The sequence below is a fragment of the Aspergillus niger genome, assembly GCF_000002855.4.
Source record: "Aspergillus niger supercontig An16".
Taxonomy (NCBI): domain Eukaryota; kingdom Fungi; phylum Ascomycota; class Eurotiomycetes; order Eurotiales; family Aspergillaceae; genus Aspergillus; species Aspergillus niger.
In genome coordinates, this window is record NT_166531.1 from 1933114 (window position 1) to 1946858 (window position 13745).

Sequence of the window (13745 nt, forward strand, 5' to 3'; positions counted from 1 at the left end):
ACACGCTTACCTGCCTAGTCTATCGTAATACTTGTACTACTACACAGTTATGGCATCTGGATCCGCTAAAGGAATCATTGCAGTTGAGCAGGTATTATGTACAAATGTTGGCTGGATCAGATCTCTTCGAACCCATTTCGTTCTTCTAGCTTGGAACAAATATAGATACATCAACGAGGTGCCTCGGGGTATATGATAAACTAAACAGCGGCGCCGCTCAAAATGTGTTACAGATCGGGAAGAAGACTAAAGCACCTCAGATGAATCAATCGGTGGATTGTTGGCTCGGAGAGAACAGAATAGGACAAAGGGAACAATAGACCAATCTTGTCGCCGTGTCCGCTGGAAACAACACAAGATAGTCATTCATCCCTTTTCGCCAAGACAGGCTGGATGCGCATCAGTTGTTCCGGTCCTGCTGCTCCAACTTACCAACGAGTTTCTTCATGCCCGCCCATTCATCGGCAGGAACGTCTTCTGGAGTACCGCTGAGACCCTTTCCGACTTCAAAGACAGTAACGACACCATCAAGCCCACCCGTTGCAATGCGCCTGCCCTCGCGCTCTTCCCAGGCTACCTTGTTGAGACTCCTCGTTAATATACCTCCACGGCCCTTGGACGGTGTCGTCTTCACGACGGGGACTTCGGTGTCTGTGTAGAGATCCCAGACTTCGAGGTTTCCAGCACCGTCGACGAGAGAGAAGACACCGGGGCGGTGAGGGGACCATCGTGCATCGTACACGACGTCCTCACGATTAATGTCAAGAATAGGCTCCACAACCTGAGTTGTGGCTATGGCGGAGGTTGCTGGGGCAGTCGTTGCCGGCGGACGGATGCGCCAGAGTCTCACGCTCCAATCCAGACTAGAGCTAAGCATGAGATCGCCCAGATCAACTGGACCGCGAGCCGGATGGAATGCAGTAGACATGATTGGGGCTTTATGACCGCGATACACAAGGCGATGGTCGGTACCAGCCTTGGCCCCGGCTCTATCGTAACGGTGGCATGGGTAAATTCCTCCTTCCTCAGTACCAACGATGAAAAACGTGGGGTCGGACTGCGGAAATGACATCGTCGTGGGTGCAAGATCTTCTGTTTTCGAGGGCGGGGGGGTAGATAGCTCGAGGTATTCTTGAGGCTGAGAAAGCATGTCGACCGTCCAACCGCAGACCACGCCATCTGTTGATGCGGTCAAAATGTTATGGGCATTCTGTGTTCCAATGATGGAAATACTGTAGACCGGGTGCGTATGCCCAGAGCCAGTCAACGGCGTCTTCTGGACGGGGGCGCCACCGCCTGCGCGCGACGACCGAGTATCCCAAAGCAGTACCTGCCCTGAGTACGAACCGCCAACAATGAGATTAGGGTGGAATGGAGAGAATTTGGCGGCTAAAATGTCGGAGGTAGAATGAAAGACATACTCCGGTCGGGAGTGAAGGTGTTGGTTCCAGATCTGGACGAGACCATCGGGCTCATGAGGGGCAGAAGGGTTCTTGGTGTATGCAGCCAGAACAAGTTCGGGGAACTGTGGGGGGTGTCAGATCTCAATGCGAAGCTCATGATGGCTCTTAGAGCGACAAACCTTTGGCGAAAAGCTTAGATCACTGATCATTCGCTTCTTGCTCCATCGCTCGTCCCAGAACTGGCAGACCTCCCTAATCCCGCGCCGTTTCCGTCCATGTTCATCGTCGTCTTCTAGTTCACCATCCACGCCTCCAAGCTCGTAGTCTGCTAGCACGTCGTATTCCTCGTCCAGTGCCCGCTCAATGACTTTAGCTGATCGCTCAACGAAATCCAGAAAGTCCTCGGAGGACGTGACAGCCTTTAATTCGTCATCATCTAATGTACGGAGCGGGTAACGCATATTTGAGGCCTCGGCGCTGGCTTCATTGTCAGCGTGCTGCTGAGTGGCCTGCAGCTCCTCCTCGATCTCTTTTCGGAGCTTCCTCCGGATCTCTTCGTCGCGTTCGCTATCTCTTTTGCTGCCATTGTTTTCTTCATCATCTGACTCTGTGGTGCCGGACGGTTTCAACTCCTCTGTCTGGACTCCTTTACTGTATGTGACAACTTCGGGTTTGGGCTCAGGGGCGGGCTGCGGCTCAGGAGCCGCGACAAACGGCTCCGTTCCGACCGTTTGAACAGCAATTGACTGTGAGAGTGGTCGCGTAGTTGGACTGAACGCTTCCGTGTTGTCGCCACTGAGCTGGCTAGCACTCAGCACCGAGTTAGGCCTACTTCCTTTCCGTGACAGGCCATCGGCTCCGTGGCTGATGGAAGCCGACCCCGGGCGGTCAACTAAACGTGAGATAAGATCATCGAGCTCAGCTCGACTATCTGCGCGGCTGGGGGCAGGGGAGACGACCTAGAAAGACAAGTAGACTTGAGCGCTGGCCCTTTTCCAAGCGACATGGGAGACCATGAGTGAGGGGGAAAGGGTCTCTCTACCTCAGAAGCATCGCCGGTGTTAGCTCGGGTTTGCGAGAATTCCTTCTGCCGCAGCTCTCTCTGCCGCTTCAGTTCGGCGAGTTTGGCTCTCTTGGCAAGGATCTCGGCCTTGCGCTGTTGCATAGCCGAGGACATGATGGGAAGGAGGGGGGAGGGTTAGAGGAAGGTGAATCCCTCCAGACCACGATTCGGCTGGCTTTAGACTCGGGGACGAAGTAAATAAGGGAAAGGCGGCGTTCGTTCGCGTTCCCTTGGGACTTCCCCGTGTCTGTCCCGCGCCCAGGGAAACCCGGGTTGGTGATGACATAAGCGCCAGAGGGCCCTACGGTCCGGAAAAACTCGCGACAGGAACTTCGTCTTTACCCAGCTCTCTGAGTATCCTGTCCGATTGCCAGCCATTGACAGTCGATCCCTTCATAACGGTCGCTCGGAATCCGGCCTTGCTATCTCTCGTCTCACTGATCTGTTCCATTGCCGCTCCGGAGGCCAGGGTTCTCATAAGATGGCTACCACACAGGGTGTCAACGTGAGTGTCATCAGTATCCGCCCTGGACCCATTGTGATGATACAGGACCCTCGAGGTTAACCCGCTCCCTTCGCCCATCCAGGTTCTGCGCTATTCGGCCCTCGTTGCCGGTCTCGTCTATGGTTTCTACCACCAGTCTTCGATCACCGCCACTGCTAAGCACGCCGAGGCCGAACGTGAATATGCCCGCCAGGAGCGCCTGATCGAGCAGGCCAAGGCAGAGTGGAAGAAGAAGACGGCGCCCAAGGACACGCAAAACAGCGGAGGTACGTCTTGGAGCTAGCCCTTATTCTGAATCCCCTTTCCCAGTGCCGAATTGCTGTCCCCATTGATAAACCCCCAGCGGCATGTACCGGACCCCAAAATGCTAACTAGGGAACGTGCACAGTCATTACGGATCCCGAGGACAGCCGGTTTGACCTTGAGGCTTTCCTGAAGATGAAGGCTGGCGAGAACTAGAATGGAATCGAAGTATACGGCACGCAGATGAAGTTGCAGTTATCTCTCTAAGAGCCGTACCTCTTGAAGGTATGGGCGAGAGATCTCGGGTCGGCCCCGATTATGTATTATTGTTTGGTCTAATTTCCCAGAGTCGTGTCATTGCGAGCGAAAGGAATGATTTTTCTTTTTCCACTATAGACATCATCCCCGCATCTTGTACATACCCTGGGCTGTTGTGCGTCTGTATCACTACAGTTGGACCAGAAGAGCAAGAGATTCTGTATGCTTCGGTTTCATTGCTGATCTCCTTCTCGTACTGAGTGCGCTTGCGCAATATTATGCCCATTGTCCGTGGGGCTGTTCTATGATATGCTCCGTGACGCCGTCAGGTCGTTACATGCGGACTCGGGATGTTGCGCTCTAGATCTGTAGTCATCCGATGTCTCCGTCATGTCCCGCCTGTTACTGTAGGATAGACGAATTGCAAGGTAGCCCCTGGCTTGCAAACTCCAAGATACGCTTAACTCCGGCGATTTCCGATCAGCGCCATGACCTCACTTAGTTCATTGTACAGTCGAACATCTTTCTTAGGGACTTCATCGACGATCGGTTTCGGGTGCAACAGCCCTTTCTCCTGATCCCAGGTCCATCCATACGCTATGAACTTTTGCATGATGGCCGGATCGCCCTGTTGTGCAGCCGCAGGATCAAGGCCGAGATAGGTTGCAGCGGCTGCTGGCCTTATCGCCTCGTAGGCTCTGCTGACTTCCTTTAACGTCTTTTCCTGGAAATGAGCTAAATAGAGTCAGCAAGTGAATGACGTAGCAAAAGGCAAGGCATATTCGAGAAAATGGTTCGCCTTACATTCATAACTTTGGACTATGGGTTGGAGTGCTTCTGGCCACGGCAGTTCTCGCAGGATCTTGTAAACTTGCTCATATTTCCGTTGCCAAACGGCTCGGAGAAGCGTCAAACAATTCTGTAGCGACGAGTCATTTTGTAATAATTCTTGTGGCATGCGTTGTGTCGTTAGGCGAGCTTCGATGCTGAATAACTTGCGGATTAGCGATTTGCCAACTTGTGGGGATAGCCGGGGAATAGCTTACGTTTTGTCTAAGAGAAGGTTGGAGAAGAAGTATGTAGAGTAGTAAAGACTTAGTAGTTCTGCATGTTTGCCCTTTTGCATGGAGAGCAGACAAGCCTGGCTTTCATAGTCTGATAGTGTTTCGTAGAGCTCCGTCGGCGTTTTAGCAGAGGCAACGACGGCGGTCAGTTGCTCTTGTGAGAGTGGGGGAAGATCCATGGTGAGGAGCCAGTTGAGCGGTCGCGAGAGTTTGGGGTGCTTGGTTTTATTAAGTCTTCTTGAAACAAACAAGGTGTAACTATTTGGATGATCGACTGATGGCCGACTTAACTTGAGCTGGTACTAAGCACTGACGGTGCGGGGACGTTTCGGAGGAAAACCCCCCAAACCCGCAACGGAAAGGGAACTAGTAACAAATACTAACAAAGTATTGTGGTTGACTTGGGTGACTTACGTACCTGGCGCCAAGCCCCAGAAGAGACCACCTTGCGAAGCTCTCGACACTCTTCAATTCATTCCCCCGTTCACGACACCTCCCAACCCTTCCCTCTCATCAGCTCCCGGGACAGGTCGAGGGCTGTTTGCTCATCTTCTTTCCCATTGGATCTTGATTCTTTTCTCCCCTGGCCATTATGGCCGAATCACCCCTCGATGTCCTCTTGAAGGGTAACTCCGGCAGAACAACACGCGGCCTTCTGCGGATTATCATTCTAGCTACCATTGCCGCTGCTGCTGTGTCCAGTCGTCTGTTCAGTGTGATCCGTATGTCTCTTAACTTATATGATCGGGTCAATTGAATTATCGTTACTGACAGTTGCCCTCTAGGATTCGAGAGTATTATCCACGAGTGTATGTTTTGATACCGATCCTCCCGTCTATACCTTCAAGCTACCGCGGATTCGGCATTCGACACCGTGTGCAGCCAACTTCACTTCCAAAACCAATCAATGCTAATGTAGCTCACTCCTACAGTCGACCCCTGGTTCAACTTCCGCGCAACAAAATACCTGGTCTCCCATGGCTTTGAGAGCTTCTGGGACTGGTTCGACGACCGTACGTTCCTCTTGCCAAGCCTGCCTTAACCTACATATACTGATCTAAGATGCTGCTCAGGAACATGGCACCCTCTGGGACGTGTCACTGGTGGCACGCTATACCCCGGTCTCATGGTGACCAGCGGTGTTATTTACCACGTCTTGCGGTTCCTCACTATCCCTGTCGACATCCGTAACATCTGTGTCTTGCTTGCCCCGGGTTTCTCCGGTTTGACCGCGCTGGCAATGTACTTCCTGACTCGCGAGATGGCGACATCCCCCTCCGCTGGTCTCCTCGCGGCTGCTTTCATGGGTATCGTCCCTGGATACATCTCTCGTTCCGTCGCAGGCAGCTACGATAACGAGGCCATCGCCATTTTCCTGCTGGTATTCACCTTCTTCCTGTGGATCAAGGCTGTTAAGAATGGCTCCATCATGTGGGGTTCTCTGGCGGCCTTGTTCTACGGCTACATGGTGTCTGCCTGGGGTGGTTATGTCTTCATCACTAACTTGATCCCTCTGCACGTTTTCGTTCTTCTGTGCATGGGCAGATACAGCTCGCGTATCTATATCAGTTATACCACTTGGTATGCTCTGGGAACTCTGGCCAGTATGCAGATTCCTTTCGTCGGATTCCTGCCGATTCGCAACAGTGACCACATGTCCGCACTTGGTATGTACTCTCATTAACCGTAGTGAAGAGCGTTTGTACTGACCTTGCCAGGTGTCTTCGGCCTCATTCAGCTCGTGGCCTTTGCTGACTTCGTCCGGGGTTTCATTCCGGGCAGGCACTTCCAGAGACTTCTGACCACCATGATCATCGTCGTATTTGGCATCGCTTTCGTCGGACTCGTCGTCCTCACCGTGTCCGGAGTGATCGCCCCTTGGAGTGGTCGTTTCTACTCTCTGTGGGATACCGGCTATGCCAAGATCCACATCCCTATCATTGCGTCCGTCTCCGAGCACCAGCCCACTGCTTGGCCCGCCTTCTTCTTTGACCTGAACTTCTTGATCTGGCTCTTCCCTGCCGGTGTCTACATGTGCTTCCGGGATCTCAAGGATGAGCACGTTTTTGTCATCATCTACTCGGTGCTTGCCAGTTACTTCGCAGGTGTCATGGTTCGTCTGATGTTGACTTTGACCCCTATTGTTTGTGTTGCGGCTGCTCTGGCCCTCTCCACCATCCTCGACACGTATGTGTTCGCAAAGAATGGCCCCAACCCCCGCGCCAAGGCGAACGACGACACCTCGGACGGTCTTCGTTCCACCAGGAAGCCCGATGTTGGTGTCACGTCCTACCTGTCCAAGGCTGTTATGACTTCCTCCGTTGTCATCTATCTTCTTCTCTTCGTTGCGCACTGCACCTGGGTCACCTCGAACGCATACTCCTCCCCGTCTGTGGTTCTCGCAAGCCGCTTGCCTGATGGAAGCCAGCACATCATCGACGACTACCGTGAGGCGTACTACTGGCTTCGTCAGAACACCGAGCACAACGCCAAGATCATGTCCTGGTGGGATTACGGCTACCAGATTGGTGGTATGGCGGACCGCCCTACCCTGGTTGACAACAACACGTGGAACAACACCCACATTGCCACTGTCGGTAAGGCGATGAGCTCTCGTGAGGAAGTCAGTTACCCCATCCTCCGTCAGCACGATGTTGATTACGTGCTGGTGGTGTTTGGTGGATTGCTGGGCTACTCCGGTGACGACATCAACAAGTTCCTGTGGATGGTCCGTATCGCTGAAGGTATCTGGCCCGACGAGGTCAAGGAGCGTGACTTCTTCACTGCCCGGGGTGAATACCGGGTTGATGACGGAGCCACCCCGACTATGCGTAACAGCTTGATGTAAGATTTACCCCTGCTTGCCATGGCAGTGATATGATACTAACAGCGACCCAGGTACAAAATGTCCTACTACAACTTCAACTCGTTGTTCGGTCCCGGCCAGGCCGTTGACCGCGTGCGTGGATCGAGACTCCCCGCGGAAGGCCCTCAGCTGAACACGCTCGAGGAGGCATTCACCAGTGAGAACTGGATCATCCGCATCTACAAGGTCAAGGATCTCGACAACCTTGGCCGTGACCACAACAACGCGGTGGCCTTTGACAAGGGCCACAAGCGCAAGCGCGCTACCAAGCGCAAGGGCCCTCGTGTCCTGCGGACCGAGTAAAGGTCCAGGTGTCGTTGATAGATACCAGGTTGGGTGTAAAATTGATCCCTTCTTCTTCTTCATTTCTTAGCATGTCATTTTCAATTCCATGTTCTTGTACGTGTCATCACCATATAGGCGGAATCATAGAAGTTGTCCATCTGGTTAGAGGCTGTAGACTGTACATTTTACCCCAAGCACCAAATATGAACCTTGAGTGAAAATGATGGTGCATCGAACACGGATATCCTTCGAATAATATACAGATGAAAAGTAAGAAGCGAGCAGAGATTTCCACTAGGCCAGCAACACCATTCATTTACACACATCCACCTCTTCCCTTCCGTAGCATCCCAACCATCCACCACAATCAGCCTACCACCACTTGCGCACCCAAACCCAGCACAAATCCAACACAGAAAGATAAATATACAGTAGATTCATAGTATTCAACCTAACTCCAATCCCAATACACCATTATCAATCCATGCACAGCTCAATCAGCATATGATGAAACCGGAGGTAAAGAAACAACAGTATTTCGCAAACGCAATATCCAATCAATCGATCGAGTCAAAGTAAAGCAATCATTGCTTCTTAGCCGGCTCATCGGGAACCTTCACGTCCGAGAACTCATCCTGTCCGACGGCGCGGATGGTGTAGGCGTCTATGCAACCACGGAGAGACAACGTTAGCTATAATCTTTCCTTGAATGGGTCCGGAGACTATCATGAGGTATGATTGCGCATGCGCGCATCCACAACAAGAAGCAGCAACAGTGCTGGATAGAAGGTCTGGACGTACAAACACTAATGGTAAAAGACACCAAGGCAAGACCCGTCAAGGCATTCTTGAATAGATACGGGCGACGGGCACGGAGAAGGGCCGCTCCGGCGCGGTAGTCTTTGCCGTAGTAGGTGGAGTTGAAGCTGTGATTTTATCGAGGTGTGAGTCAATGTCTTTGGGGGTTTATCTTGCGATGGATGGGATGGGGGTGATCGGGGTAGTTAGGTAGTAGTGGGGGGGGATGAGTCGAATGGATCTGTCTGGGATAGGGTGTGATAGCAATGGAAGGGATATGGGGACGTACATTCCGGCAGGCATTGTGGAGAGGTTGAGTCTGTGCTGACTGATTGAGGTTTTTGGAGATGAGGGTTCTGGAGAGGGCCGTTTTTTCTTTCGGAGGTGAACGGGGAATTCGGAGAGGATCGATTTGACGCCTTCATTGGGGGGGGGATTCGGCCCGGGCTTGGCGGGCCTAAGGTGGCTGGCCGAGGCGGAGCCGCGGGGATTATTTATCTACTTGTTTACTCTATACTGGTTCATGGTGCAGGATGTACTCGTGTATATCTTTTTCAGGATGAATTTCTCTCATTTTAAATGCAGTAGATTGTTTCATTGATGCTCAATTGGATCAGCATCTACTCGGAATCGCTCTGGGTTGCAGTAGTATCCACTATCTATATATATACTCCTCCTCCTACTATTACTACTGAAAGTACTTCCATCACGTCCAACAACATAAACAATACTAAGTAATAGTCTGGGTTGGGGTTTCATCTGTGTGCTTTTCATTTTTCCACCGTCTTGTTGCGTGTAACATGTTATATATCTCCTGCCTCATAATCCATCTTTTGTCTTTCTTAAATCACAGCATCGCGCAATGGCTGTATACTCTGCTACATAGAAGAAGATATCGTGATGGCATTCATCAGCACTGTCTATTCCTGTTCTACTGTTGTGGTTACGATAATCTGCTGCTGACTTTCGTTATCGCAACTTTCAAGATCGACTTTACCCTTCCTCTTAGATTTATGGGCCCAATGACTCCGTTCGCTGAGATGATATCCGCTATGATCAGGGCCATTTCTCCAATCTCGGCCCGGATCGGTGCTCTTTCTGCTGCTGTTCAGTCCCGGAATGTTTCTAAGCAGAACCCGCAGGGAAGGTAAAGAGCCGGTAATTAGGCCGAGCGCATATTCGACATTCATCAATATGAGTGGAACCGCGCCGACGTCTATGATGTGTGGATTAGTAGAGCAAGTTTGTAGCAAGGGAAAGAAGAGACGTCATACATGTATAGTCGGTCGAATTGACTTGGAAATCCAATAGCGGAATGCGTGCCAGACCGGCACTGCAGGCCACGAATCCTTCGATCAATTAGTCTAGAATGTTCAGGAAAAGGAAACTGACAACTATGCAAACATACCAAGACAAAATAATCCAATAATGAATAGACGGCGCTGAACAGGCATTTGGAGCTTCCAGATCGTTGGCATTGGAAGAGTGATGATGCTCACATCGAACAATAACATCAGTATTGCCTGATACAGCTGGAGGTCCTCTAACACGGCATTTGAAAAGCACTTCGAGTTTGGGATGGTCGAGTCCCACGCTGCCTGCACTGGCCAGCACTGGAAGATCAAGGTTAATTCCCCCGAAACGGTGACGATGGCCATGAGCACCATGATTCCCAGTCCAATCCGCCGGATCCATTTGGTCGGAAAAACGCGCATGATGAAAACAGTAAGGCTACATTTGACAGCCAAGGCCACCCAGAGATATAGGCAGAACAAGATATAGACGTACTACAACGGTGAGCCAGAGGAAATCAAATGGCAGAAAAGGCACTAACCTTCTCCATCATGATCATATCTGCAGTAGGAACAGTCTCCTGATGGTAGCCAATTCCATACGTTGTGAGAATGATAGAGAGGGCTGCGAACACAAGGACCATGCACTGCTCAGTGCGGTTAAGAGTGCGTTCATTTTCATCCCCCATAGAAAATCGTACATACCAAGGCAAGAAGAACAAGACAGTCATCCAGGCCGAATGCATGCGTGATGAAACCTCGAAGATAGAGCTAGGGAGACGCAGGTCGATCAGCTCGTGTATGCTGTCATTGTAGAAAGGTTAACATACTCTGAGACAGCAAACGATCAGAGCGAGAAGACCGAATGCACCAATCACTCCCTCACTGTATATACCATTGGAGGCGCCGGATCAGGAAGATGCATCGGAACGCCACATGTACCGGCCATTATTTGTCAGTCGCTCTGGTGACTTCCTAGCCCGTGGTCTGATTTCCTCATTCCAAGCTGATTCAAATGAACATAGCAGCAGTAAGGCGATGCCCGCAAGCAAACAGCGCGACAGCAGACCCCTGACCGGTGTCCCTGTCAAGTGAATTCCACACATCGCGACATTTCAACTTCTGAAATAAGTATGGCATGTAGTTGCAGGGATCCGCTTCCAATGCGGCCCACTGCAGGGTAGATGTCCTGTTAAAAGACATAATGTAAGTGCATATAAATGATTGAACAGGGAAGTTGATCCTGATAGTGCCCAAGTGGGCCAGTGATGTGCCACTCTGTTGCCTTTGAGACGAACATGAGCCGTCATTCGATTCTGGGCTGTCATAGTGGCCCACTTGGCGGATGAACGGGCCGGTGAGTGACCGTTGGTTGCGGAGGCTGCCACGGCCAAGATGGTGTCAATGCCTCGCTTCATGACATAGAAAGACAACTTACACAGTAAAGGTAAGCCATCGATGACCATGATCACAGCGTACCGTTGCGAGCATGGCCGCTGGTCTTGGTCAATGCATCCGCATCAGCTGGCTCAGCCCTGACTGGCTCGAGCCTGATGACATCTTTCAATTTACTGGGAGGCGCAAGCGATGTATGCGACGGCGTCAGACTAGTAAGGAATCCTGGTTACACTATTTCTTTGTTAGCTGGACTATTAATTTCGGGATTGAACGGCTGTCGTGGGTTGCTTTAAAGGAGGCTAAGGAGGGATGGGACGATTGCAACCTGTCAAGGACATGGTTTGCATAGAAGATCTTGTCTAAACGGTGGAATCATCACCTCGTTGACCATCATCGAACTCCGTGACTGTATTATTCCACCTGGCTCCTCCTCAAATATACCTTCCAGCATGTCGAATAGTCCTGGTCTGCTGGCTTTAAGCCCACTTGACCACATCCCAGCGAAGCTCTTCCTGCCGTACATCCTGTACTTCGACACGGTTGACACGCAAACAGCCCTATTCACCCTCCAGAAAGGCATTGACAAGTTGATTTCAGAATTGCCCTGGCTTGCCGGAGATGTGATTCTTCACACCGCGCCAGAAGGGCCCAAGAACCGAATGCATATTGCGCCCCCATGTATCCCTCTTTCTGAAGTCCCTATGCTGAAGGTCAAGCACTTTGACGGCGATAAAGATTCTAGCTCACAACCCATTCAATCCTTCCTCCCTCTGCCTACATTTATTCCAGCCTCCCAACAGCGTCCCGTTCTTCGCTTTCAGGCAAATGTCTTTCCTGGCAGGATTATTGTGGCCATGTCCTTCTGGCACAGCGTCTTTGATGGTACCGGGGCCGGTGTTATCCTTGAAGCAGTCGCCGAGTGTTGCAAGTCAACCAGCGAAGATCTTACAACCAGCCTCGTGCAGACTATCGCGAAGACCCATGCTGAACTCCGGAAGAAAGTCTCGAACTTTCCATCTGAATGTGTGACGCGCCTCGACCACAGCGTTGAGTTGGGAACACCTGTTTTTGATCCCAACATTTCCACCGAGCAGTGGAACGCAATGGAATCTGCCTTGGCCTCCACGGTCGAGACAAAGCGATACACCTTCAGCCCCGAGAAAGTCGCCAAGGTGAAGGATATTTGTACCCAACTCATGCCGCAGTTGCGGTCCTCGGAGTGGATTTCTAGCAACGATGTTATTACCGCAACACTGGCCATCTGCGTCGACCGAGCCCTTCACCCAGAGCGGGCAGACAAAACCCAAAGCGCCGATTTCCTGATGGCCGTCGATTTGCGAAACCGAGTTGATCCTCCACTACCAGAGACCTACCTTGGGAACTCGATCTTCCCTGTCCACGACGATATCTATTCTGAAGCAATGGCAGGTCAGACAGGGGATGGTGCAGACACCCTACACCTAGCGCAGTTGGCACTGCGTATCCGCACCAAGCTTACATCAATGGACAAGACTCTCATGTATAGTGCATCAGCCGCCGTCGCCGACTATGAAGACTGGACCAAAGTCGAAGCAGGACCCGCGGGGATTATCGTAACCAGCTGGAGAGGTCTCAAGGTCTTTTCGCTAGATTTTGGCGCCGGACTGGGCCACATTGTAGACTTCGAGCCCGGGCTAACGCTTGTCCCTGGTGGGTGTATCTTTCTGCCGTCGCGGACGTCCTTGGAGAAGAGTGGGTCGATTCCGATGTGGGAAGTATGCATCACCCTGAAAGCCGGGGATTCCCAAGTGCTGGAGAAGGATCCACTGTTTAACCGGATTTTGGCATGATATATGTTGGAGAGTGGATTATGGGTGTATGAAGTGTACTACGTGACTTTTGATGACTGAATTTTTTGTTGACCCTACTAGCAATGTTTCTGAATTATATGCCGAATACGGGGCACTGTAGACAGTGTCAGCAATGCTGCTTAGTATATCCACATGGTGCTATTCCCATCTTATACCGGACCCGTGGGTTGTGCTCCAGGCCATTTTAGTGCCGGCCGATCATCAATAGGTCTAGGGTAGAATCCCTGACACTCGTGCATAGTGAGCATTCATACTATAGACGTGCGAACTCCATTTGCCTTTATCAATGGCAGATAAGACACATAAGGCTTGAGCCTTTCCCGGATGGGGATGATGGTGTAATGGGTAGGATGCCATAGACATGAAATGACTATAACGGACAGGATAAACAAGTGACGGTGGATGCCGCGAGACAGCCTCACGTGACCATTGTGTCAAGCGCCGGCCAGATTCCTGCTTCGGCTGCCGTCCATCCATTCATTCAGCTTGACTTCCTCCAACCAGCAACCACCCATTATCCTCCTCCTTTCTCTCTTCCTCCCTTGGGTTTCTCGATTGCTATTATATATTGTATCTCCAATCTCCTCGGTTTAACCCGAGTCATCGTTGCCTTCCTCCCCTATTTACCAGTCATCGGTACTCACCTCTACGCTGTATGCGCCGCGTCGGCAGATTATCTAGTCGCATTCTAAGCCCGGTGCTTGCACCGTGAATGTCCCT

At 51.4% G+C, this 13745-nt stretch overlaps 8 protein-coding genes across 8 annotated transcripts; 3 read left to right on the top strand and 5 right to left on the bottom strand.

Annotated features, from left to right (window-relative positions):
* Positions 1 to 366: 366 nt before the first annotated feature.
* An16g08540 (uncharacterized protein) lies at positions 367 to 2580 on the bottom strand (the record flags this gene model as incomplete). Its single annotated transcript, XM_059745350.1, has 6 exons — positions 367 to 389; positions 433 to 792; positions 832 to 1525; positions 1583 to 2092; positions 2132 to 2362; positions 2446 to 2580. 6 exons carry the CDS (start codon positions 2578 to 2580, stop codon positions 367 to 369), a joined length of 1953 nt encoding a protein of 650 aa, XP_059602786.1.
* A 367-nt stretch (positions 2581 to 2947) lies between these two features.
* On the top strand, positions 2948 to 3430 carry An16g08550 (uncharacterized protein; the record flags this gene model as incomplete). Its single annotated transcript, XM_001398116.3, has 3 exons — positions 2948 to 2971; positions 3054 to 3237; positions 3360 to 3430. The coding sequence occupies 3 exons, from the start codon at positions 2948 to 2950 to the stop codon at positions 3428 to 3430; spliced, it is 279 nt and encodes a 92-aa protein (XP_001398153.1).
* A 502-nt stretch (positions 3431 to 3932) lies between these two features.
* Positions 3933 to 4715, bottom strand: An16g08560 (uncharacterized protein; the record flags this gene model as incomplete). The annotated part of the gene is made up of 3 exons (XM_001398117.1): positions 3933 to 4207; positions 4277 to 4458; positions 4519 to 4715. The coding sequence occupies 3 exons, from the start codon at positions 4713 to 4715 to the stop codon at positions 3933 to 3935; spliced, it is 654 nt and encodes a 217-aa protein (XP_001398154.1).
* A 413-nt stretch (positions 4716 to 5128) lies between these two features.
* On the top strand, positions 5129 to 7705 carry An16g08570 (uncharacterized protein; the record flags this gene model as incomplete). Its single annotated transcript, XM_001398118.3, has 6 exons — positions 5129 to 5258; positions 5322 to 5345; positions 5469 to 5549; positions 5610 to 6203; positions 6255 to 7380; positions 7435 to 7705. The coding sequence occupies 6 exons, from the start codon at positions 5129 to 5131 to the stop codon at positions 7703 to 7705; spliced, it is 2226 nt and encodes a 741-aa protein (XP_001398155.1).
* Positions 7706 to 8271: 566 nt separating this feature from the next.
* On the bottom strand, positions 8272 to 8788 carry An16g08580 (uncharacterized protein; the record flags this gene model as incomplete). Its single annotated transcript, XM_001398119.1, has 3 exons — positions 8272 to 8351; positions 8489 to 8613; positions 8775 to 8788. 3 exons carry the CDS (start codon positions 8786 to 8788, stop codon positions 8272 to 8274), a joined length of 219 nt encoding a protein of 72 aa, XP_001398156.1.
* Positions 8789 to 9405: 617 nt separating this feature from the next.
* Positions 9406 to 10726, bottom strand: An16g08590 (hypothetical protein; the record flags this gene model as incomplete). The annotated part of the gene is made up of 6 exons (XM_059745351.1): positions 9406 to 9701; positions 9760 to 9818; positions 9894 to 10216; positions 10320 to 10424; positions 10483 to 10548; positions 10673 to 10726. 6 exons carry the CDS (start codon positions 10724 to 10726, stop codon positions 9406 to 9408), a joined length of 903 nt encoding a protein of 300 aa, XP_059602787.1.
* Positions 10727 to 10788: 62 nt separating this feature from the next.
* Positions 10789 to 11243, bottom strand: An16g08600 (hypothetical protein; the record flags this gene model as incomplete). Its single annotated transcript, XM_059745353.1, has 2 exons — positions 10789 to 10966; positions 11008 to 11243. 2 exons carry the CDS (start codon positions 11241 to 11243, stop codon positions 10789 to 10791), a joined length of 414 nt encoding a protein of 137 aa, XP_059602788.1.
* A 381-nt stretch (positions 11244 to 11624) lies between these two features.
* An16g08610 (uncharacterized protein) lies at positions 11625 to 13004 on the top strand (the record flags this gene model as incomplete). Its single annotated transcript, XM_001398122.1, has 1 exon — positions 11625 to 13004. One exon carries the CDS (start codon positions 11625 to 11627, stop codon positions 13002 to 13004), a length of 1380 nt encoding a protein of 459 aa, XP_001398159.1.
* Positions 13005 to 13745: the final 741 nt, after the last annotated feature.